The sequence below is a fragment of the Schistocerca piceifrons genome, chromosome 5, assembly GCF_021461385.2.
Source record: "Schistocerca piceifrons isolate TAMUIC-IGC-003096 chromosome 5, iqSchPice1.1, whole genome shotgun sequence".
NCBI classification, from domain to species: Eukaryota; Metazoa; Arthropoda; class Insecta; order Orthoptera; family Acrididae; genus Schistocerca; species Schistocerca piceifrons.
In genome coordinates this window covers 200525945-200550791 of record NC_060142.1, presented here as the reverse complement: position 1 = coordinate 200550791, position 24847 = coordinate 200525945, and the positions used below count along the sequence as shown (strand labels likewise).

At 42.2% G+C, this 24847-nt stretch overlaps 1 protein-coding gene across 1 annotated transcript in view; it reads left to right on the top strand.

Moving 5' to 3' along the window:
* LOC124798587 overlaps positions 1-24468 on the top strand; it is a 38866-nt gene extending 14398 nt beyond the window's left edge. Inside the window, exons 3-4 of the mRNA XM_047262050.1 lie at positions 15144-15311; positions 24118-24468. Coding sequence (XP_047118006.1) covers positions 15144-15311; positions 24118-24270 — 321 coding nt within the window. The 3' untranslated portion in view covers positions 24271-24468. The remainder of the gene's footprint in view (positions 1-15143; positions 15312-24117) is intronic.
* The last annotated feature ends 379 nt before the right edge of the window (positions 24469-24847 follow it).

Below are 24847 nucleotides of genomic sequence, written 5' to 3'. Positions count from 1 at the left end.
AGAAAGAAATGACGACAGTTTCAGAAAAACTGGATGATTTTTTCAAGAGAAAAACTTCACAAACTGAGCAAGTCAATAACGTGTTGGTCCACCTCAGGGCCTTATTCAAACAGTTATTCGGCTTGATATTGAGTGATAGAGTTGTTCGTTGCCCTGCTGGGTGATATCGAGCCAAATTCTGTACAGTTGGTGCGGTTATATCGCCAAAATCCAGAGCTGGTTGCACGACCCTGCCTATAATGCCCCAAACATTCTCAACTGGAGAGGGATCCAGCGACCTTATTGGTCAAGGCGGGGTTTGGCGAGCACGTAGCTGTTGCCGGGTGCGGGCGGGCATTATATTACTGAAAAGTAAGCCCAGGATAGCTTGCAATGAAGGGCAGTAGAACAGGATGTAGAATGACGTTGACGTACTGCTGTGCTGTAAGGATTGCGTGGACATCCTGATATGAAAAAAAAATGGCACCGCAGACCATCAGTCGTGGCTGTCGGGCCATACGGCTGGTGAAGGCAACGCAACGCTGTACGCGGCGTCTCTACGCGCCATTGCTCGTCATCGGGGTTCAGTTCGAAATTGGATTGAAGACAACGCTGAAGACAATTCTACTGCAGCAATCAGATTCCAGACCGAAGACGTATTTGGAGATGCCTCTGTCAGGAGTGGGAAACCAACCTGAATGACGTCAGCCATAGGGACCGACAGCCAGGTGTGACGGTCTGGGATGCTATTTGTTTTCTTGGCAGAACCCCCCTTTGGTCGTCTTCCGTGGCACCCTTACAGCACAGCGGTACATCGACGATATTCTACGCCACGTTTTATTGCTCTTTATGGTAAGCCATCCAGAGTTTACGTTTCAGCAAGATAAATGCCTGCCCATACACGTCGAGAGCATTTACTGCTTCGCCGGGAAGGTCACCGGATATAACCCCAATTGAGAATTTTTGGAGCGTTACGAGCAGGGGCCTCCAACCAGATCGGGACTTTGACGATCTAAAGCGCCAGTTGTACAGAATAATTACGCGGACATCCAACATGTCTATCAGTCAATGCCAAGCGAAATTAGTGCTTGCATAAGGGCCAGATGTGGAGCAACGAGTCATTAGGTTGCTCAATTTGTGAAACTTTATCTCTTGAATAACTCATCCATTTGTTTCTCTGTACACGTATATGACATCTACCGATTTCCATCCTATTCGCCGGCCGAAGTGGCCTTGCGGTTAAAGGCGCTGCAGTGTGGAACCGCAAGACCGCTACGGTCGCAGGTTCGAATCCTGCCTCAGGCATGGATGTTTGTGATGTCCTTAGGTTAATTAGGTTTAACTAGTTCTAAGTTCTAGGGGACTGATGACCTCAGAAGTTGAGTCCCATAGTGCTCAGAGCCATTTGAACCATTTTGAACCGTCCTATTCGAATAATCCCTTCGCGGTGTATCTGAGAAAACCCGCTGGGCAGAACAGGTGATTAGGATTGTGGAAAGGGCCAAATAAAGTGTTGGTCAGTTTCACATCAAAACACCTTTAAAACAAAACAGCACATAGCCGAACCTTTACAACTACGAGTTTCAAAATCTAATTCTTAAAAATTAACAAGATAAATTTCAAGTGACTGAAGACATGCAGTTAAAATTGCAAATAATATATATATATATATATATATATATATATATATATATATATATATATAATCTCAGAAATAGGCGGAAAGCCTCAAGGAAAAATAAAAACGGCTGAAGGCCATAATTAAATTTCAAAATTTTAACATATATTACATAATCTTTTAAGGCAGAAGGCCGCTTAATGGCAAATTTGAGAATAAGGCTTTAAGCAGCTGAAGGCCCATAGTTGATTTTCCAAAAATTCAAAAATACGTTAACCTTCAAGTTTTCAATGGGGGAAAGCACACTAAATTAAAAAAAGAAAACAACGCAACGACAATAACTAAATTTAAGAATAAGGTTTTAAGCGGCTGAAAGCCCACAATTCATTTACATAGATTGATTTACATAAAACACAACAAAATTTTTTTTTTCTTTTAAAGCATTGGCTATAATAGATTGCCAATAGACCATTAAACACCCTTGAAAAGGGCAATATAGAAAACAGCACGCACCCCCCCCCCCCCTACCTCTCCACCCCCGGTGGGCCTGCCCTCGAAACATTAAGGTTCACTTAGGTGAGTCAGGTGATGGGCCGAAGTACACTTGCTCTATCGGTAACCCAACCAAGAGACACTCACGGACCGACCGAGCAACCGACTTGCTAGCCACCAATCGGTACACAAAAACTCAAAGACCAAACAGTTACGGATGTGGTTATCCACAATGAAATATGTAGTAAGCTGTCAAAACTACACACCATGTTGGACAGTGGCAACAGGTGTGGAAAGGGCGCTGCCTGAAATTACGTTAGTGGCCAGGACAGGTAACCGAACACTAACGGCCACATGGCAGAAAATTCCGCTGGTACACCTGAATTGTAGTGAACCAATATAGTTAATTCCACCGCATGGCGGCTCAGATTCACCACTACAAACACTCGGTGTTGCTCGCAGGACAAGCTCTCCAAAAGCGACCTACCGAAACGAACGACACAACATGAACGGACGTGGCTTGGGTACTTAACACACCACTCAACTTTGACGTCCTGGGTCGGTGAGCCACGAAGCTCGTAGCGGTCGGACAGCTCCACACACGCTCCGACACTGCACAGGGACAGCCAGTGGACCCAGCCGACTGCACCGCACGGAGATATCCTCCCTGGTCCGCACCAACCGACCTACTCCTTCAGAATGCCGCTAACATCTAAAATAGTCGTCAGTAGAAATAACGCAAACTACACACACAACCTGACAAACTTGCACGAAGACCTGAAGGATACCCAACAGCAACTAACAAGGGAACCTCCCCATCGCATCCCCCTCAGATTTAGTTATAAGTTGGCACAGTGGATAGGCCTTGAAAAACTGAACACAGATCAATCGAGAAAACAGGAAGAAGTTGTGTGGAACTATGAAAAAGTAAGCAAAATATACAAACTGAGTAGTCCATGCGCAACATATGGAATATCAAGGAGAGTCTCAGCTCAGGGGCGCCGTGGTCCCGTGGTTAGCGTGAGCAGCTGCGGAACGAGAGGTCCTTGGTTCAAGTCTTTCCTCGAGTGAAGTGTTTAATTTTTTATTTTCAGACAATTATCAAAGTTCAGACACTCACACACAATCAACTTCGCTCTCCAAAATTCCAGGACATGTTCAGATTTGCTTGGACACATGCAGGATTTGACGGTCTACACACGGAAAAATTTGAAAACGTTAAAAGGGAAACCTGTGTGACTGTGAAACTGTTGCAGTTTATGTGACAAACTCTTATGTTTTCATCACTTTTTTGGGAGTGGTTATCACATCCACAAGGAAACCTAAATCGGGCAAGGTAGAAGAATCTTTTTACCCATTCGCCAAGTGTACAAGTTAGGTGGGTCGACAACATATTCCTGTCATGTGACGCACATGCCGTCACCAGTGTCGTATAGAATGTATCAGGCGTGTTTTCCTGTGGAGGAATTGGTTGACCTATGACCTTGCGATCAAATGTTTTCGGTTCCCATTGGAGAGGCACGTCCTTTCGTCTACTAATCGCACGGTTTTGCGGTGCGGTCGCAAAACACACACTAAACTTATTACAGTGAACAGAGACGTCAATGAACGAACGGACAGACCATAACTTTGCGAAAATAAAGGAAGTAAAGTTTTCACACGAGGGAAGCCTTGAGCCGAGGACCTCTCGTTCCGCAGCTGCTCACGCTAACCACGGGACCACTGCGCTCCTGAGTTCAGACTCTCCTTTATGTTGCCTATCTTGCGCATGGACTACTAAGTTTGTATATTTTGCTTATTTTTTTTCATAGTCCCACACAACTTCTTCCTGTTTTCTCATCTGTGTTCAGTTTTTCAAGGCCTATCCACTGTGCCAACTTATAACCAAATCTGAAGGGGGTGCGATGGGTAGGTTCCCTTGTAAGCATGTGTGAAGACAAATCAGGAGTCGATGCACACACACACACACACACACACACACACACACACACACACGCACAGCCCACTCATGAACGATCGGTCCGTTAGGACGACCGACCGCCGGTCCACCAAGACCGTGGCCCGGCTCAAGTGATGTGTGGCGGCAATGGTCGGGCGAGCCATGTCGACGCAGACCTCACAGCTCCAACCCGACTGCACTAGTGCCGCATTGCAACTCCCCGACTGGCAGGTCCGGTCTGCGTTCCAGACGCGTTCCAACTGACTGGCAGCCCGAACTCGCGACCCGAACTGCGTTACGACAGACAACGACCGGGAAGTAATAACAGTCGAACAAAGATACTACGAGAGGAGATATACTGATACACGCTGCTAGCACCGCTCACGGTTAGGCAAAGCAGCAACTCAGTGACAACAGTAATTTAAATTAACGTAGTACGTTAAAAACACGGAGTAAAATACATGATGGTGGAAACTTGAGCCACGCACGGCTCAGTGTCTTTTCTTGCCTTAGAGTCTAGATTGAAAAATAATTAGTGGCGTAAGACTGACACAGACAGTACTGGTAGAAGAAAAAATTTTCGAGTAACCATGGCGCCGCTAACAAACATGACGCGAGAGCTTTAAGAATGTGTGGCTGCAAGCCACAAGTGTAAAATATTTCCTAGTTACTAAAAATCTATTTGAAATGTAATTTTTTCGAGTAAGCTTTCATCTGATTTGGCGTAAATTTCAGAAGGTCAGTCTCAACAAGAAATACAATTCTAGTCCAGCACGTTACTTGACACAAATTACTGTACAATAGTCCCTGTTGAAAGATTTGCTCCACATGTCGTCCTCCCATATGGGGGCAGTACGGCACTCGTCTCCGCAGAGAGCCACGAATAACACACCCAGTTCATCTCGTAAATCTTGACACCACTGAACAGAATAATCACAATGTCCTGTTACCCCGTATTGCGTGTCCACATATTCGTAGACTGTGGCATTATTTTCATGGGGCATCATGACAGAAGACAACTTAGGCGTAGTGTAACTAATATTTATTCCAAAGTGCCCGTGTCTAAGCCACCGTTTTCACAACAGAGTATGATGCTCCTCTATGTACGATGTGAAATCCACCTCAGCGTTGCTGGCGCGATGGCAGCAAGTATCCCACAACGTGTGGCAGGAAACTTCTGTTAATGAACTCCCGTATTACACTGTCGCAAGATTAGAGATCAAGACTTCGGAGTGACCATTCCAAAGGTACAGGCAAATGGACAGAACCACGTCCAATCCATTTATCAGGAAATAACGCACTGAGATATTCTCTAAGGGCAATAGTATAATGGACTGATGCTCCATTCTGCTGGAACCATACACGACCGAACATTCCCCGATCTTACAGAGGTGGGATAAACCGATCACGTAACATGGTGAGATATGCAGTATGATTCACAGCACTGTCAAAGAAAAAATGGACCTACCAGTTGGGCTGCAGACATTGCAGTGCAAGGCATGATGTGTGGTGGATCGTGATTAAGTTCTTCATAAAAATGTGAGTTTCCTTCATCCCAGAAATAAATGTTTCTCACGTTTGCTCTGCGATAAACAGCACTCTCTTCCGAGGAAAACACTTTCCATCTTCAACGAAGAGCTGTGAGGACATCGAGAATTCGGCCACAAGCCTGATGATGTTACTGTGTGTCATTACCACTCAATTCATTTATGAACTGAGGTATAATAACTTCAACTTTATACGTTTTCGTAATGTCGAATGGAGAAGGGACTTCTCTGGGGAACATTCGACAGACGCTGCAGCCTCGACAAAAATTTCCAGTCGTGTTAATGGACGTCCTGAACGGAGATCTTCCATTATAAAAATGTTCGTTTCGATGGGAAGGTTTTCGAAACATTACAGTGAAATCATGCTGAATATCTCACCAAGTTTTCCCTGTATGGGGTCGTTTGTGAGCCTACGTGCTCATTACGATCCGTTCCTCCAAGGTGTAAGTGGACTCATCGGCCTTGATTCAGAATATATCAGCACCTGCATGAATAAGAAACAACAAACGTCTAAGTAATACATAGGGGGTAATGGGACTTTGTGATCATTCTGCATCGCGGATACAGTTCTTAAACCGTATTAACGGGAGTGCTGTACGCAGCACTTCTGTGGCGACCCCACACAAAAAAATTGAAAGGTCTGATGTCATTTGATCTCCGAGGCCAAGGTACAAGCTTGGTGTGACCTATCCATCTTGGACCACGTCGACGCATTAGATATCAGCAACAAAATGTGCCTGTGCTCATCATGCTTGAGCCACATTTCCCGAAGTTGTGCATGGTTGGAGGGGGGGGGGGGGGGGGAGGAGGGGATGCGTGAAATTTGAGCCCAATTAAATGGGAACTTAATAGAAACTTGTGCATTTCAAATACATTCCTACTAAGTAGGACACTATTTGATAATGAAGTCAATGGCAGTTCGTAGCTACACATTCCCAATTTGCAGCAGTCAGCTCGGACCAGGGCAATGCTGTCACTGCTGCAATACTGGTTATTTTTCGTGTTTAACTATTCCTGTTAGTGCATATCGCTAAAACGAATGTCGCACTCGACTAATTTGGGTTCACTACATCGAATGGACACGTAAAATGCAGTGTTAAAAATATTTTTTTTTTTTTTTGTTTTTTTGTAACGGGAAAGAAACCGACGATTTCCGTCCACATTAGACATCCCATGGCAGACGTGATAAGCAGTATGTTTTTGGGTTGACTCCAGCTAGCAACGGCCAAAACAAAATTACAAAAATCTCCCGAAACACCAGGAAACATGAGCCTGACGACTCTTAGGAGGGGCGTCCGGTATGTAAGAAGAATATATTTTTCACTAATAATGAAATCAAACAGCAATCAGGTTTTTATAATTTGTTTTTATTACTGGTACTTGAAGTTCAGAACACAAATATCAAAAGGCCAAAACCGTACGACTCAACTAACAAAAATTCTCGAGGGAATTAACTTTAAGTTTTCGGAACATCTTTAAAATTAAAAAAAACATGGTCTACGAGCATTTCCGTGGAGCGTAAATTACATGAAGGGGGGAAAAATGCTCCACAGAGACTGGTAATCGCTGCTTCTTTTGGTAATAATTTTTTCATTCTTTCCCCTTTCAGTTCGCAAACGTACGTCATGTAAATATAAAATTCATCAAATATTTGCTAACTAACAAGTATGTGTCATTTTTATGAAAAATGCACGTCTCTATATTTCTTATTCTACAGCACACACAAAATTGCATTGCAAAAGTAATTCTTAGTTATCGATCTATTCTAAGAGATAGTTAATAAAGATTGTTTCAATTAAAAAAAGAGAAACATTAAAAATTAAATTTTTTATCTTTACATTTATCATGCTTCATGTGAACTATCGCCAACCACTTCTACCACAGCGCCACAACGTCCGTCGACGAATTGACCTTGATTTAGGTTATTAAAGACGCTAGGAGAGAGCGAAGAAGAGGAAAGAGTACACACTGAGGGCCTCTATGAGATGCAAGATTTGTCTGATGTGATAGAAGAAGAAAACGGGAGTCGACTTAGAAGAGCTAGGGATCCAGTATTAGAATCAGAATCTAAATTAGCTTTGGAAGAGTTAAGATTAAATAAGGCAGAAGGAATAGATGACATTCCACCAGGATTTCTAAAATCATTGGCGGGCAGGAACGGCTACAAAGCGCCTATTCACGTTGGTATGTACAATGTATGAGTTTGGCAATGTACCTTCTGACTTTCGGAAAAGTATCGTCCACACATTACGAAGACTGCAAGAACTGCCAAATGCGAGAATTATCGCACAATCAGCTTACCACCTCATGCATCGAAGTTGCTGACTAGAATAATATAAAGAAAAATCGAAAAGAAAATTGAGCATATGTTAGATGACGATCAGCTTGGCTTTAGGAAAGGTAAATGCGCCACAGAGGCAGTTCTGAGGATGCGGTTGATAAAGGAAGCAAGTGTAAAGAAAAATCAAAACACTTTCATAGGATCTGTCGGCTTAGAGAAAGGGTTCGATAATGTAAAATAGTGCAAGATGTTCGAAATTCTGAGGGAAACAGGTCTAAGCTATAGGGAGAGACGGGTAGTATTCAGCATAAGAGACAAGAGGGACCAATAAGAGTACAAGACCAAGAACGGAGCGCTCGGATTAAAAAGGGTGTTAGACAGGGATCTAGTCTTTCGCCCATAGTGCTCAATCTATACATCGAAGAAACAGTGGTGGAAATAAAAGAAAGGTCCAAGAGTGAAATTATAATTCAAAGTGAAATGATATCAATGATAAGATTCACTGACGACACAGCTATCCCGAGCGAAAGTGTAGAAAAATTACAGGATCTATTGAATGGAATGTACAGTCTAATGAGTATTGAGAGTAAATCGAAGAAACACGAAAGTAATGAGAAGTATCAGAAATGAGAACAGCGAGAAAACATCAGGACTGATGGTCACGAAGTAGACGACCATAAGGACTTTTGCTGTCTAGGCAGTAAAATAACCCACGACGGACGGAGAAAGGAAGGTATAAAAAGCGAACCAGCGCTGGACAAAAGCAAACTAGTATCAAACATCTTAATTTGAGGAAAAAAATTCTGAGAATGTATGTTTGGTTTGGGGCACAGAAGTAGTGAAAAGTAGACTGTGGGAAAACCGAAACATAAGAGAATCGAAGCACTTGAGATGTTGTGCTACAGACGAATGTTCAAAATTAGGTGGACTGATAAGATGAGGACTGAGGACGTACGGCGCAGAATCGGAGTGGAGAGGAGTATATGGAAACCACTGACAAGAAGAAGAGACAGTACGATAGGATATCTGTTAAGACATCAGAATATAACTGCCATGGTACTAGAGGAAGCTGTAGAGTGTGAAAACTGTAGAGGAAGACAGGGACTGGAATACTTGTAGCATATAATTGAGGACGAAGGTTGCAAGACATTGGTGAAAAAAATTCAATGTCGATTTTTTTTCCTCTAGGGTTGCGTAGAACTGCTAGTGACTGATATTTGAGTTCTGAACTTTATTTATTTATTTATGCATTTATTTTACCCGGCAAGATTAGGGCCTTCAGGCCCTCTCTTACATCTAACCAGGCATACGTAGATTCAACAAATTTCAGTTTCTACAGAACATTAAGGACATATAACATGTTATACAGTATTAATGTTACAGAAAAAAAATAGAGATTATAAAAGTAGTACAATGATAATTATAACAATCAAAAAATAATTATAACAGTCAATAATAATAATAATAATAATAATAATAATGACTATGTATATGAAAGTAAACATATTTTTCTTTTATGAATGTCAGTCCTATTGCTAGTTGGGAATTTACTCGTTATATTCTTGCAGCTTGTGAGTTATTCTCATCAAGCAGAGACATAAGACGATAGAATGGGGTGAAAGAGATATAGAAGAGGTAGATAGGTTAGAGGAAGAGAAATAGAATGGTAAAATTCGAAGCTATGATGGAGAGGAGAAAGAAAAAGATGAGAGGGGCACAACAATGGAGGCTATACCGTCCCTAATATGTAAGTCTTGAGTTCCCTCTTGAATGTTGAGTGGTTCTGGATAAGACGCAGATCACAGGGGACTGCGTTCCATAGTCGTATGACTGAGATGGAGAATGACACGGAGAAAGATTTCGTGTTATGTAAAGGTACAGTCAAGATGCTAGACTTATCCGATATGGTATTGCGGTTATGTAGTATAAAATCAAAAATTATGAAAATACGATTGCTGTGTGTCTCGTTTTAAGAGACTGTAGAGGTCTCAGGTGTTACCTTACATGGAAATGAAGTGTTACTTGTTTTAACTTTTAGCACTGTAATAAGGTTTAGGAATTTATTGCAACGGGCCCCATATAAATACTGGTCGTATTAGTGCAGTATGTATCTGAACATAGCCTGTTGCACCAGGTGCTTTATGTTTTTTAAATATTTTACCGATGACAAACATTTTATAACGTGCTATTTTCATTCACTTGACGACTTAGGCGTGGCGTCAGCGTAAAATGGACTTGTTTCAGAACAAAAGATTTGAAGACCTAGTCTGTTGAAACCGGTTGTCTTAAACAAATATATATATATATATATATATATATATATATATATATATATATATATATATATATATATATTATGCGGTCTTGGCTGTTGAATGGTTTTTAGCAATTAAACAGATTGCCCTTGAGTTCCTTGAAAATAAGAAAATTCAATTTCGAAACTTACATTCTGTTCGTGTCTGAACTGTTTATCGTTCACATTTCCCTTCCGTACAGAGGAACATCCCAGACAAATACCTTCAGAAAAAGCTTAACATTTAAATTCATATTCCTTGTTAACAAATTTATCTTTTTCAGAAATTTTTTCTTGCTTCCTATCTTCTTTTCGTTAATTTCTCCAAAGTGCAATATGATCTTCCAACGAGATCTACCGTTTTTCCACTTTTACGTAAATCATTCGTCAGTATTTGACTTATTAAACTTGTAGTTCGGTAATATTCTCACTTATCAGCACCCACCTTCTGTGCAACTGTTTTCTACAATGATAAGTCTTCTGATTTCATGTGGTTAGCCACAGCTTGCGTTTCTGTGCCGAACTCTTCATTCAGAGTAGCATTTAACAAACCTACTACCTCAATTATTTGTGGTGTCTATTCTGGTGTCCGTCTTCCCCTACAGATTTTACCCTCTACAGCTCCTAGCACCATTAAGTTATCACCTGATGTTGTAACACATATCTTATCATCCGGTCCTCTATTGTGGTCACTATTTTCGATATGTTCCTTTCTTTTCCGATTTTGCGGAAAACCGGGCGCATTTCGTTTCAGTTCACCTAATTTTCAGCAATCTTCTACCACATCACATCTGAAAAGCTTCGAGTGTCTTCTTCTTCGGTTTCCAACAGTCCAAGATTCACTTCCATAAAATGCTGTGACCAAGACATACGTCTCTGAAATTTCTTCCTCAAATTAAGGCCAATGTTTGATAGTACACAGTAGACTTCTCCTTGCAGAAATGCTATCTTCGCCCTGAATTTTAATCTCACTCCTAAATCTTTCACTTACGTCATTTGCTTCTTCGACGTTATATCTGAACGGCAAAAGATAAAGGCTGCATCCCTGTTTTACATCATTTTTTAATGTCCGCCTCCATATCTGAGTCGTCAGTGTGGTGGAACGCCATGTGTGTGTTTGTGTGCGTGTATGGGAGGGGAGGGGTGGGGGCGGTTCGATTTCCGGCTGTCTTGGAGATTTTGTCCGCTCGGAGACTGGGTGTTGTCCTCGTCATCATTTCACTCTCATCGACGCACAAGTCGCCGAAGTGGCGTCAGCTAAGCAGACTTGCACACGTGGCGGGGCTCCACCGCCTTTCCACAGAAAACAAAATAAACTCTTTTTAACCCTAGCACCTCATTCTTAGACATCCATCTTATTGTTACTTCTTTGTTCTTTTACATATAGCGTACACCTGCAGTCCCGAGGTTTCTAATGCCCTGCACCATTTTACAATGTCGAACGTTTTCTCTAGGTCGACAAATCCCACAAAGGTGCCTTGATTTTTCTCAAGTCTTGCTTCCGTTATCAAGCGCAACGTCAAAACTGACTCTCTGGTGCCGTTACCTTTCCTAATGCCAAAACCAGATGCTCAGTTTTGTTTTACATTCTTCTATATGCTCTTAAGCCGTGTATGCCACAATTCTCGCATTGACCTGCCATCGCTATTTTTGGAATTGTGCGGATGATATTTTTCCGAAACTCTGTTGGTATGTCTCCAGTCTTATAGATTAGTATCTTTTCGTGACCTTAGGCTTTTACAAGTATGTCTCCTCCTCTTGCGATTTTTGAACCAGCTGAAGTTTACTGCAGAACTCCATTAGTCTTGGTCCTGTTTCGTTCCTACTACAGAGTCTATATTTTCTCGTAACACCATCTTCTGTTCCTTCTCCTACTATAACGTTCCAGTCCCCAATAATTATTAGATTATCATCTTCTTTTACGTGCTGAATTACACGTTAAATCCCGTCATGTAGTCTCCCTCCATCTACGCTTGCGACGTCGGCATGTGTAGGTGAATCTTTGTTGCTGAAGTTGGTTTCTGTAGATTCTTATGGGAATAATCCTTTTCAAAGTACATCTCTGTCGTATCTTTCCAGTCATGACGAATCCTATTTCCGCTATCCCATTTTCTGCTGCTCTCGGTGTTACTCAATATTCGTCTCTCCCTGAAATACTTATCTTCTTTCTATTTCACTTCACTGACCCTCACAGTATCTAGAGTAAACCTTAGCACTGTATTCGTCAGGTTTATTAGCTTTCCTAGTACATTCATGCTTCTGACATTCCACGCTCCGATAGACTTCGTTGGTTATTCAATCTTTCTCTCAGGGTCACCTCCCTCTTGGCAGTTGCCAGTGAAGAGAGCGTCATGACACTTTTTTATGAATGCGTAATGACCACATCTTTTTTGTCTTTAGTGCAGTGGTTTCCATTGTCTTTCTGGACCAGAATCCTACCCCAAGAACAAGATGGCGCCAAATGATTTACCACTAGACCACTGTGTCCCTCTCTCCTTCCCTTTTGTAGAATATGAATGATTACACTCTTCTTCAAATCCAAAGTACTTCGCCTGCCTCACATAACCTCAATGCCAGTGGAATAACAGTTCTGATGAGTCTTCCAGGCTGCATAGCCTTGGTCGAAGAAGTTTTTCGTTTCCTGAAGTTTCGTCCAGAGGAGCACTGGACTCTTTGGAGGTGCTCCTGGTGACGACGCTGAGTCTCGCCGGCTCAGTAATGGAATGTTAATCGAATGATACTGTTGTGGCTGTATCTCCCTAGGTTCTCAGCATCTGAGCAAATATCTTCTACTTCAAGGGCCTTGTTTCAACTTAGGTCTTTCTTGCTCTTCCGGTAGTATCTCTGATCTCATCTTGGTATACTTCTTCTTCTCTTTCCATAATACTGTCTTCAAGATTGTTCTCCTTTTGGAGATACTCTGTATATGCCTATCACCTTTCAGCATTCCCTTCTTTGCTTAGTACTGGTTTGTCATCTGAGCTCTTAATATTTTTCAAAGATCTCTTCAATTTTCCTATAAGCTATATCTACCTTTTCTATAGTCATGCATTCTTCTACAGCTTTGCGTTTCCCCTCCAGCTATTCTTGCTTAGTAATTTTGTACTTTCTGAAAAATCTCAATTTCTACAGATCTGTGACTCCGTTTGTGTGCTTCATTTGATGTTATATTTTTTTTCTTCTTCAGTTAAATTAGATATCTCTTGAGTTATCCATACATTTATAATGGGCATTGTCTTATTCCCCTTACAGACTTTCAGGATTTATAGAGGGGACTGAGTAGATAATATTCTGAGCCCATGTCCGGAAACGTACCGCTTCCGTCCTATAACCGTTTGAACACGTGTTGCTAACGATACCACTTTTACTCAGAACATCGCATGTTTTAGAATGTCAGTCACTAGTAACCAAACAAAAAAAAAGTAAACTTAATCAGTCTTCACAGACACTATTGATTGGAGTTCAACTTAAGCCGTTTTTGTCCTTTTCAAAGAAGGGTAGCAGTCTGGTTCACGACAAGTAAGACATCAAGTTCGGTGCACACATTGTATCTATGAATGATGTTGTGGTGCACGCGCTCTATCACAGGTGGTGTCTCTGCAAGCTTTCCTGCAGCGGCCACAGCTCGCGAAACCCTATCTTTTTCTGTCTCTACTGGAATCTCACAGAGCAAACTCTTCATTTCATCCCAGAGGAAAAAGTCCAATGGACTCAAATCCGGTGATCATGGAGGCCGTGGGACTGGACCAGTTCGGTCTATCCACCTGTAAACGAATCGTTGGTCCAGGTGTTCCCGCACATGACGTGACAAATGAGGGGACTCGCCGTCATGCCGAAAACATATCTTGACGGACATCCTATGGCACATCATCCAACAACACACCCACTTGTTGTACGAGGGTCAAGTAGATGGGATCCGTGAACTTGGGTGGAAGCGTGTACAGTCCAGTCACACGACCATCCAGAATAAATATCGACACATTGATTCCAAATCTGCGTTGGAATCCCTGTACATACGTAGCATGCGTGTTTTCGACTTCCTAGAGATGGCTGTTTCGAGAATTGAGAACGCAGTGCCTAGTAAATTACCATTCATCCGTGAAGAGAATGCGCCGTCGAAGTACTAGGGGATCGTTGATGCAACGGCACAGAATCTGCGTACAGAACTCAACGTGTGGTGCAAAATCGGCTGACGTTAGTGATCGTGTCCTTTGGAGATGGGATGAATGTAGTTGTTACTCATGAAGAAAACACCAGATGGTGCTGGGAGCAATACCCATTTCACTTGCAAATGCTCGTATACTCGTTGGCGGGTTCTCTTCAGTGTGATGCAGTAAGACTCCACCCAATTCGGGTGTGCGGCGGCTTCTTAGAGCACCACAGTAACGCTTGCTCACGGTGAAGGTACGCCTTTCTTGAAGCAGTTGCCTAACTGTGGCGAAAAGGATATGCGATGGATTCGGGCGTTGTGGATAACGACCTTCATAAAGGCGACGAGCAACTCATCGATTACCGTGAGTTTTACTATACGGAAGGATCATGTCGGTGTATTCTGCAAACGAATACTCAACCATGTTGAGCTAAGTCTCACAGACACCTGAATTGGACTCGAACCAGGTGAGAGAGGTAGGGTAGACATCAGCCGATCCGGTAAGCACCACTCACAGTGACTACACTGTCGCAAAGCTACCTAGGAAATATATCTTCAAATGGATATTTTCAAATGCCTGTAGCACGGAAACCGTACGTTTTCGGACATGGGTTACAGTTCAAAATATTGTATACTCAGTCCCCTCTAAAAGCACTAGAAGTCTGCAAGGAGAATTTTAGAGCACCTTGTATTAGTTCTGAGAGATCCATTTTTAAGCAGCCCCAAGTTTTTTTCAACTTTCAAAGCGCTGTGTAGATGACTATTGTGCAACCATGATTTTCCGTTTCATCGAAAGCATTGTCAACCAACAATGTTTTATTTCGTTTTTCTTTTTTGTACACAGGTGAAGGTGGAATTCACGAGGTGTGACTCCAAATCGCAGCCATCTAGCTGCTCTCTCTTTTTCGAGGAAGAGTTTGACGACTTCTGTGATCGCATCAACGATCCCAACACACCCTGGTCGAACGCCGTCAAGACAACATCTCCACCGGTCGAATGTCCCGTGCAGCCGGTACGTTCCATACAGCAAAGTTAATTTGTACTCAGTGCGTTGTACGAAATGAAAATATCAATGTGAACAATGAAATCAAATCAGTACACCATCGCATTTACTGCGATAATCGTGGCAACTGCAAATACATGGTGTTTCAAAGTTGTGTAGGTTTTAAGACTTTTTAAAATTTATTACATTCAACTTACAATTATCAAAAAATAAATGAAAGAACAACTGGAACAGCTTTTCACGCAAGTGTTCAATGTGGGCATATTTCGTCAAATATCGAGTCGTTAGGCGCGTTCTTCCCAAACTTTGATCAGTATGACTGGAGTAATTGTTGCAACAACGCTGTTTCTAAAGTCGGGTAGATCCGCTGGTAACGGAGACACGTACACAATGTTCCATTATAATCCCCCATAGGTAAAAATCACAAGGCGTCAAGTCGTGTCTGACCGTAGAGGTCATGTAAAACAAGCTATGTCATCCAGCCCCGTGCGGCCAATCCAGCGGTCGGGTGCATCGTGTTTTAATCCATTGCATACTGAGTTTATGCCAGTGGGGCTTCGCGCCATTATGGTGCCAAACAAAGTTTTGTAGTTCAGTTTATTCCATTTGAGGAAGCAGCCACATAGTTGTAGCGCATCATGATAAGAAATATCAGTTACAGTTGCTTCACCGAAAAAGAATGGCTCATAAACTTTCCGCCGCGATTCGACTTAAAAACTGTTCCACGAGTCTCGTAACTGTACCATCTCGTGCGGATTTGCTGACCCACAGATGCAAACGTTATGTATCATGTCCATTATAAGTATCCTATCCGGGCTGTTATGCCGTGGTCGGTTGATGAATTCTGTGGTGATCACCACAGAATTCATCAACCGACCACGGCATAACAGCCCGGATAATTATAATGGACATGATGTTTCCGGCCGTGAAAGTTTACATTTTAGTATCAAACGTTATGTATGTTGACATGAAACGTCGATTCATCACTGAGGACGACACTATTCAGGAAATACTCATCGTCATGTAGCAACATTCGTTTGCAAAGGTAGCACGTGAACAATACTCTGTAGGCTTTAGAGCTTCTAACAACTGCAGACGTTAAGGACGCAGTTACAAGCTTCGCCTTTCTAGCACGTGAACAATGCTTTGTAGGCTTTAGAGCTTCTAACAACTGCAGACGTTAAGGACGCAGTTGCAAGCTTCGCCTTTCTAGCACGTGAACAATACTTTGTAGGCTTTAGAGCCTCTAACAACTGCAGACGTTAAGGACGCAGTTGCAAGCTTCGCCTTCAAAGTCTAGACATATATGTTAGTGGAAACGCTAATTGACGACTAGCCTTCCGAACTGATTTCTTGGGCTCTGTGCGAAAGACCCTCACTTGTTCAACACATTTTTCAGTGCTTTCGGTCGTTCCACACTCTTTGCTATCCACACACGTACAAAGAAAACTGAGTGAGTTGCTTTTTCATTTAATGTGTTAAAATGATTGCAAGTTGAATGTAATAAATGACACAAAGCCTCAAAAACCGTATATTCCGTTCAGGGGCTGTAGAAGGTAAAAACTGTAGAGGAAAACAGAAACGGAATACATCCAGCAAGTAATTGAGGATGTAGGTTGCATGTGTTACTTTGAGATGAAGAGGTTGGCACAGGAGACGAATTAGTGGCGGGTCGCATCAAACCGGTCAAAAGACTGAACACTTAAAAAATAATAATAATAATAATTTTAAAATGTCCTGTATATGCTAGACTACTTCCAACAAAAATTAACCAAGCATCACTAGTAGTTGTCATAACCACTTACGTCATCCAAGCGCGGTTGACTCAAACTGTTAGTCTCACTGTTATTTCTCCCTTACTATTTCCGAGAAACTCGATACGAGTCATGACATAAGAAAATTACCTTGATAACCACGTTTGTGAACTAACCTGAATGATGAAACTGAAAGTGTTACAGATGTTACCACCAGAACACACCTCTGCAGTGCTCAAACATCGGTTCCCCCAGTGGTGCTATTTATTCCAACACACTTCGTGCAAAAACTTTTAGTTGTATTGTGTGCAACAAATGCCCTGAAGGGACGAAACACTGCCCACCGCTAGAATAAATAGCTCCTAGAAGCATTTCGGGCACGTCATGTGATAAGTTAAATACATAACGGAAGGAAAGACCTATAAGAAATGATTCTAGCTTCGATACGGTCCGCTATGGAGAAATCCTCTGACATAAGCTACTTTGAGAGAGGACAGATGGCCACGGCCACGCGCCTGCAACCAGGCGTCTCGGAAATGCCGAAGCAGGTCAGTGATTCGCGTGCTACTATGTTAGGTATGTATGGAAACTGGCTGAAGGCTGGTGAACCCGCGAGCAGGCGACAAGATGTTAGACATCCATGCTTCATAACAGAACGTGGAGGTCCGAGAGTCTTGCCCTATCTGTAAAGCATTACTGGTGGCAATCTGTGGCAGATCTGACGGCACTGTACAATGCTTGTGCAGAAAAAAGTGCTTCAGATCAAACCGTTCAGCGCACTTCGTTGAACACGACGCTTCGCAGCAGGTGACTTTAGGTGTTCCCATGTTGACCCAACAACACCGTCAATTAAGATTGCAGTGAACATGGGATCATTGAGACTTGACTATGGAGAAGAGAAAAAGTGTCTTGTGATCGGATGAATCACGTTTCTTGTGACACCAGGTTGAATATTATCCTTTCATGCTTACTCGGAGTTAAAGATGGCCTGATGATGGCTTGATAAAAGACCGAAACCGATCACCAAATGAGATGTATACGATTCACATGCCATCTGGACTGTTTTATTGAAATAGTTTTAATATAATTTTATCGATCGCCGTTTTCCTAAGCAAAATGTTCTAAAAATTATGAAGCGATTTGAACGGAACACACCTTGGCTGCTACCAGCTGCCAGACCAGAGCCCACAAACAATTAGTCCGTAATTTAGGGGAATTGCGTGGAGTTTCATGTAGACATGCTGCGTTGCGATTGGTAAGAAATGTTAAACGCAATCACAAAGCTAATGTGATACTCTGTACGGCTGTATTCTACTCAGTACATGACAGGATCTGCATCGAACACCATTCAGGACTCAAGGAGTGCATCATCAACCTTGGCGCCAGTATCTGCTACCTTCTCTCGAAGCTGTCGAATCCGTGTCACACAGACTCGCTGGTGCTTGCCTTAGAAAGATGCTCCATAACGGTATTAGGAGGGTCATCATAATGGTTTCGCTCGGAAATACGATTGCGAGTTGTAAAGTAATGCCTCAGAAATTCTTATGTGCAAACTCTGAGAGCTTTTTAAATGAAACGAACTTCATTACCATTCGACAGTTTTATTCTTCATGTTTTCATATTTGTTTCTCTACATGGTCACCCTGGCGTCGAACACATTTCTCCCTGTGAGAGAGCAGGTTTGGCAATTGAGGAAAACTTCACAAGCAAAAAACACTAAAAAAGCATATATTGGATGGCTGGTTTCGACAGAGCAACCCTGTACGCTGTCATCATCGAATTTTGTGCTTTAAAGCATTACAATATATTGTTCGTGATAGTGGGAATTGTATATACAATGTGAAATGACTTGCAGCATTGGTGGACAATATATTGTAATATTTTAAAGCCTAAGATCTGATGACAGATCGGCTCTGTCGAAACCAATTACCCAATATAATGCTTTTTAGCGATCTTTGCTTGTGGAGTGTTCTTTAATAATGTATGTTCCAGACATCCGCCATACTGACGAGTGAGGAATATAGAGAGCCGTTCAGCTGCCCGTACAGGTAAGTTTTATGCAACCCGCAACGTCTCCTAGAACCACATAGGAGATTTTCATATTCCCTCGTTCGCTACATGAAAACTATTAGCCCTACTAAAAATGAAGGTAACTTTTTTGTAGTAAATTTCGTGTAGTTAAAATTTTGTACTGGGGTATGTTCCTGCTGGAGACCACAATTTTCGTGGTAGTACAGAAAACCGCATTTGCAGGTCACTTCTGTATGTTTTTCTTGCATGATTCGAAAACTATGACCTCTAGCGAAAACGTATCATAGTACAAAATGTAACTACATTAAATTTCCTACAGAAAGGTCCCATTCATTTTTTCTGCAGGGCTGATAGTTTTCATGTAGTGAGAAAGAGAATGTGAAAACCTTGCAAGTGGTGTTTTGAGGCACTGCGGATAGCATAGAACCCGTGGGTAGTGGCACCTGGATCACCCTGTGCAAAGATCAGGTTGTTGCAACAGTCATTGTGTAATGTTTGAGTTCATTCACGGACCCACAACCACACATCTGTTTGCACCGCTTCATGACTATCAAAGTCAGCTCCTCGAAAGTATTGTTTAAATTTTGGAAATAGAAGAAGATTGGATGGGATGAAGTCGGTACTGTACGGAGTATGTCGCAGTGCTCGTCTATAGCCTGACACTGTCTCGCTGAAAGAGACGGTGCTCCACATGTGGACAAATCTTTGGATTCGTGCTTTCAGTTCTCTGAGGGTCTCGCAGAACACCGACATAGTTAAGTTATATATACCTTCATATAACATGCTACAATTTGGAGTGACAGAGGGTTGCAACTTGCGTCAGCGAAGCGAGAAAGTCGCTCGAGTAATGTGCGTCACATGTAACTCATCTACAGACTTGAGAAGAGAATAAAAAATTCGGAGGCACTGCTTTTCAGCACCTGCTCGTAAATGTCAATAAATGTTTAGCTATTGATTAACAATTAAAAACGCAGATCACCTATTTCCACTCGTTGAATATAAGACTTCTTCTCAATTTCATCAGTTTTTACAATCCCACAGGAAAAGTCCGAAATATCTTCCACTTACATTACACAGAATGAAGTCGTTGGCTCTTTGATTGGAGTACCCTGTCATGTACCCTTAAACGGCATCGAAGACATTCGCAAGTACGCACGACACGTTGATAAAACATTTGATAGCAATAAATTTTATATAGGGCGAAAGTGCGGGTCCTCACATCCAGTAGAGGGCGCCGTTTTGAGTGGTGGCTCGCCAGGCTCAGCGCTTGGGCTTGGTATTGGGCTGTTTCGCTATGCACCAAAAATGGTTCAAATGGCTCTGAGCACTATGCGACTTAACTTATGAGATCATCAGTCGCCTAGAACTTAGAACTAATTAAACCTAACTAACCTAAGGACATCCCACACATCCATGCCCGAGGCAGGACTCGAACCTGCCACCGGAGCGCGCTATGCACCGGTTGCCAGCATAATGCCCTCATTGTGGACATTCTCTAAGATCTTCAGATACGTCTGTCTTGCAGATCTTTACAAAGTACAACAACTGAAATCCATGGAAGTTTTTTTCTGGTGACAATTTTCTTTTCTCCTTGCCCATTGTACCTGTACAACAGAGATTGAACGAGTAACGGTAAACTGCGAAATATTGAACCATTTCGGATCACGTTTTATGCCCATGCATTATGTAATTTCTCGAGATCACAAATTACCTTTTCCGCAGTCAAAGTGAATTCTGAAAACAGCAGTCGTGTGAAAGCCAGTTCGCCCTGTTTGTCCACGTGGTCCAGGTGGCAGCAGATACTGGCGCGGTGCCTAAGTCGATGCCGAGTTCCTTGAGTTCTGGACGGTGCTCGATACAGTTCCCAGCTGTCTTCGCCTGAATAAAATGTGGACACAGGGAATGAAATACGAGGTTAATGATTGGATTTAAGAGTTGTGACAAACGTATGGCAGCATTTTCTTAGTTACTTGTTCCACAAATCAGTTGAACGATTCTTTTATCGAAACATTCTGGAATGACTCAGGAAAACATCTTCAGACGTAAAGGTAGCTTAGGGTGTAACTCGTGGGAATTTTACAGGATCAATACTCATTAAAATGTATAGAACGGAATCTCGATATTATTCCGGGGACGGTACTACATGTGCTATTAAGAGAAAGTTGGCTGAGCGAACTATGTACAAGAGCTACCTTCTCCTTTCAGGCGGTTTCTGTCCCTGACTGTACCCATTCTGCTGGCAGCGCTTTTAACAGAGTACCATGTTGTAGTGTTTCAAATAGCCCACCAAGGCAAAAACTCACTTCTTTTCCTTTATCACTATTTCAGCGTCCCCCCCCCCACCCCCCGCCCCCCGGAAACTGGAGTTGGAACGGTACGACTCAGCCATGCTGACTCTACAGCCGTCCATAACTGCGAAAGTGTTGCTGGTGCAGGATTTTATGCGCGAACTGACTTCTCGATTATGTCCCATAAATATTCGATGGGAGTCACATCGGGCTATCAGGATGACCAAACTATCCGCCTGAATTTTTCAGAATGATTTTCAATCGAATCACGAACAGCTGAGCACCTGTGACATGGCGCATTGTTGTTTGGGAAACGTGATGTCCATGAATGGGTGCAAATGATTTCCAAGTAGTCGAACATCCAGAGGACCCAGTCCATTCCGCGTAAACACAGCCCACACCATTATGGAGCCACCACCAGCTTGTACAGTGCCATTTAGACAACTTTTGTCCCAGGCTTCGTGGGGCTTGCGCCATAATCGAACCCTACCATTAGCTCTTATCAATAGAAATCGGGACTCATCTGATCAGATTCGGCTTAACAATCGCCTAGGGTCCAACCGACAAGGTCACGAGCCCAGGAGAGGCACTGAAGGCGATGTCACTCTTTTCAGTTACCTGCTGCCATAGTCCATTAATGCCAAACGTCGCCACGCTATCCTAACGGACGCGTCTGTCATACGTCCCACACGGATTTCTGCGGTTATACCGCGCTGTGTTGCCTGTCTGTTAGCACTGACATCTCTACTCAAACGCCGCTGCTCTTGGTACAGTATTCACACTGTGGATCACAGAGTACTGAATTCCCTAACGATTTCAGGAATGGAATGTCTGATGCGTCCAGTTTCAATCGCCATCCCGCGTTCAGAGTCTGCTAATTCCCGTCTTGTGGCCAGAACTGCGTCGGACACCTTTTCATACGAATCATCTGAGTACAAACGACAGATCCGCCAAAGCACTGCCCTTTCGTACCTTGTGTGCGCGATACTATCACCATTTTTAAATGTGAATGTCGCTATTCAATGACTTTTGCTACCTCAGTGTAAGTCAGTGGATTTCCCCAAGCCGGCCGTTGTGGCCGAGCGGTTCTAGGCGCTTCAGTCCGGTACCGCGCCGCTGCTACGGTCTCAGGTTCGAATCCTGCCTCGGGCATGGATGTGTGTGAGGTCCTTAGGTTAGTTAGGTTTAAGTAGTTCTAAGTCTAGGGGACTGATGACCTCAGATGTTAAGTCCCATAGTGCTCAGAGCCATTTGAACCATTTTTGGATTTCCCCACTTGCGCCCTGTGTCGTCTCTAGAATGGGTCTTCGTTCGTCTCTGCTCCCCTTCTATACTTTCCAGTTATCTCGTGGTGGGCAGCGATCGTAATGTTTAGTCTCATCAGCTAATTATTTTGCCTTACTCTGAGGTGAGCAACCAGCTTACAAAATTGTCAAAATATCTTCGACTGCGGTATTGTTTCCTTAACCGACACCAATAAGAATTTTTTTTTTTTGATTGCAACATTTCAGAGAAAATTGAATTTACTTCTGCACGTATGATGGTTGTGTTTATTATGCGTAGAGAGTAGAGTTATTGATATTGAATATGTGATATCATAATTTATCTCAAAATGTTATGTGTAACTGTAATTTATTGGCATGTCGTGACTCCAACTAAATTTCACAGTAACTGAGATGCTTTTATCTCTTTTTGGGTAAGTTACCATGTAATCATATTTTTGGAGGATTATGTTTGCTTTATGAGTTGCTCATTTTGTCGACCAGATAAAAATTACCAAACTAAAGAGCCTAAGAACAAGAAAGGGAGACAGCATCTCAAAAGGGAGTGAAACATGCAGGCTATTTCCCAGGTTATTGAATATGTACCATGAACAAACAATAAGAGGAAATTCAAGGTTAGAGGAAGTAAACAATTTAATATTTGTTGATGAGATTTGAATTCTGTCAGAGAAAACCAAGGAACTGGAAAATCGGTTGAACGGAATGGATAGCGTGTTGAATAGATGCTAAAAGATGAACAACGAAACTGAAACAAAGGGAATGGAGTTTAGAAGAAATAAATGAGGCGTGTCTGAGCTAATTAGATTAGGAAACGAGTTCTGCCATTTCGGCAGCAAAGTAACAAATGATTGCCACAGTAGAGAAGATTTAAGGTTTATATAAGTATTTCAGCATGTAATATAAATTTAAGTGTGAGGTATTGGTTTGGAGTGTAAATTTATACAGAAGTGAAATGTAAACTATAAAGACGACAGACAAAAGTAGAATACAAGCTAATAAAACTTCTTGCCTCTGATGAACGCAGAAGATTCGACTGATAGATCGGAGAACTAATGAAGAGGTACTGAACTGCTCTGAAGGAATTTGTTGATAAGACACATCCTGAAGCAGTAATGGTTATGGAATTAAAGTGTGGTGGTAAAATTGTAGAGGGAGACGAAGGATTTACTGTGAAAAGCATATACAAATTACTGTAGTTTGCAGTAGGTATGAAGACACGCAGAGGCTTGCACGGGGTAGACTACCGTGAAGAAATTGATCAAACCAGTGTTCGTACTCACAACAACAACAGGAAAAACAATTCATATGTGCAATTGCTAATCACTGTACTTGTACAGGAAGTGAAATTTAAGAAGAACATGGCACAGAGCAAAATCCGTATTGTTCTTCGCCATTTCCTCTCATTTACCTACGTCATCTGCGAACTGTCAGATTACATATGGCTTTGTTTTGTTTTCAGGACACTTTCTTAACGTTAGGTACGCTGATAGACGCTACCACATTGGACAACGCCCCAGAAGGCTACTGGACGGCTAAGTTGCAAGCGGTGCGGGACGGTGAAACTGTATTTTGTCTCCTGGCCGATGCGAAAATCATAGAAGTTGTACTGTAATCGCTGCAGACCCGGCTTATGATTAGCTACTAGGAATAATGTTTTTAAACGGATAGAGGCTGTTTATTCTGCAGAATATGAGCACAAAGGGAAATAGAAGAACCAGGTGGTAACTACGCTTATTTTGTGTACCTTGAATGTAATTGTATTTAACTTGTCGTATGTAAACCTGATAATAAAAGATATACAGAAACGAGAGCAGAGATTAATGTGAAAGTCCAGAACGAACTCAATTTACAATAGAGACGGGGGTGAAAACAGAAGACAGAGTTACATAATTTCTGCTTCCAGCACTTGGAGTTCAGCTCGTGATAAAATGTAGCATACAGGGTAAGACGTTATCCTTTATGTTACTTGAGGAAATGAAAATTTGAAAATAAACATTAAGTAATAGGATTTCAATAAAGATATTAACAAATGATACAGTAAAAATCACAAAACGATATTCAGGTGATCTAAAATTGTATTCATTTAAAATTTATCAATCACTTTAATGGTGTTAAACAAATCGGTTCTCTCATTTCGAGAGATATCTATGAAAAGCCTTTCAAACCTATCCTCTCTGTTAGGCATCTAG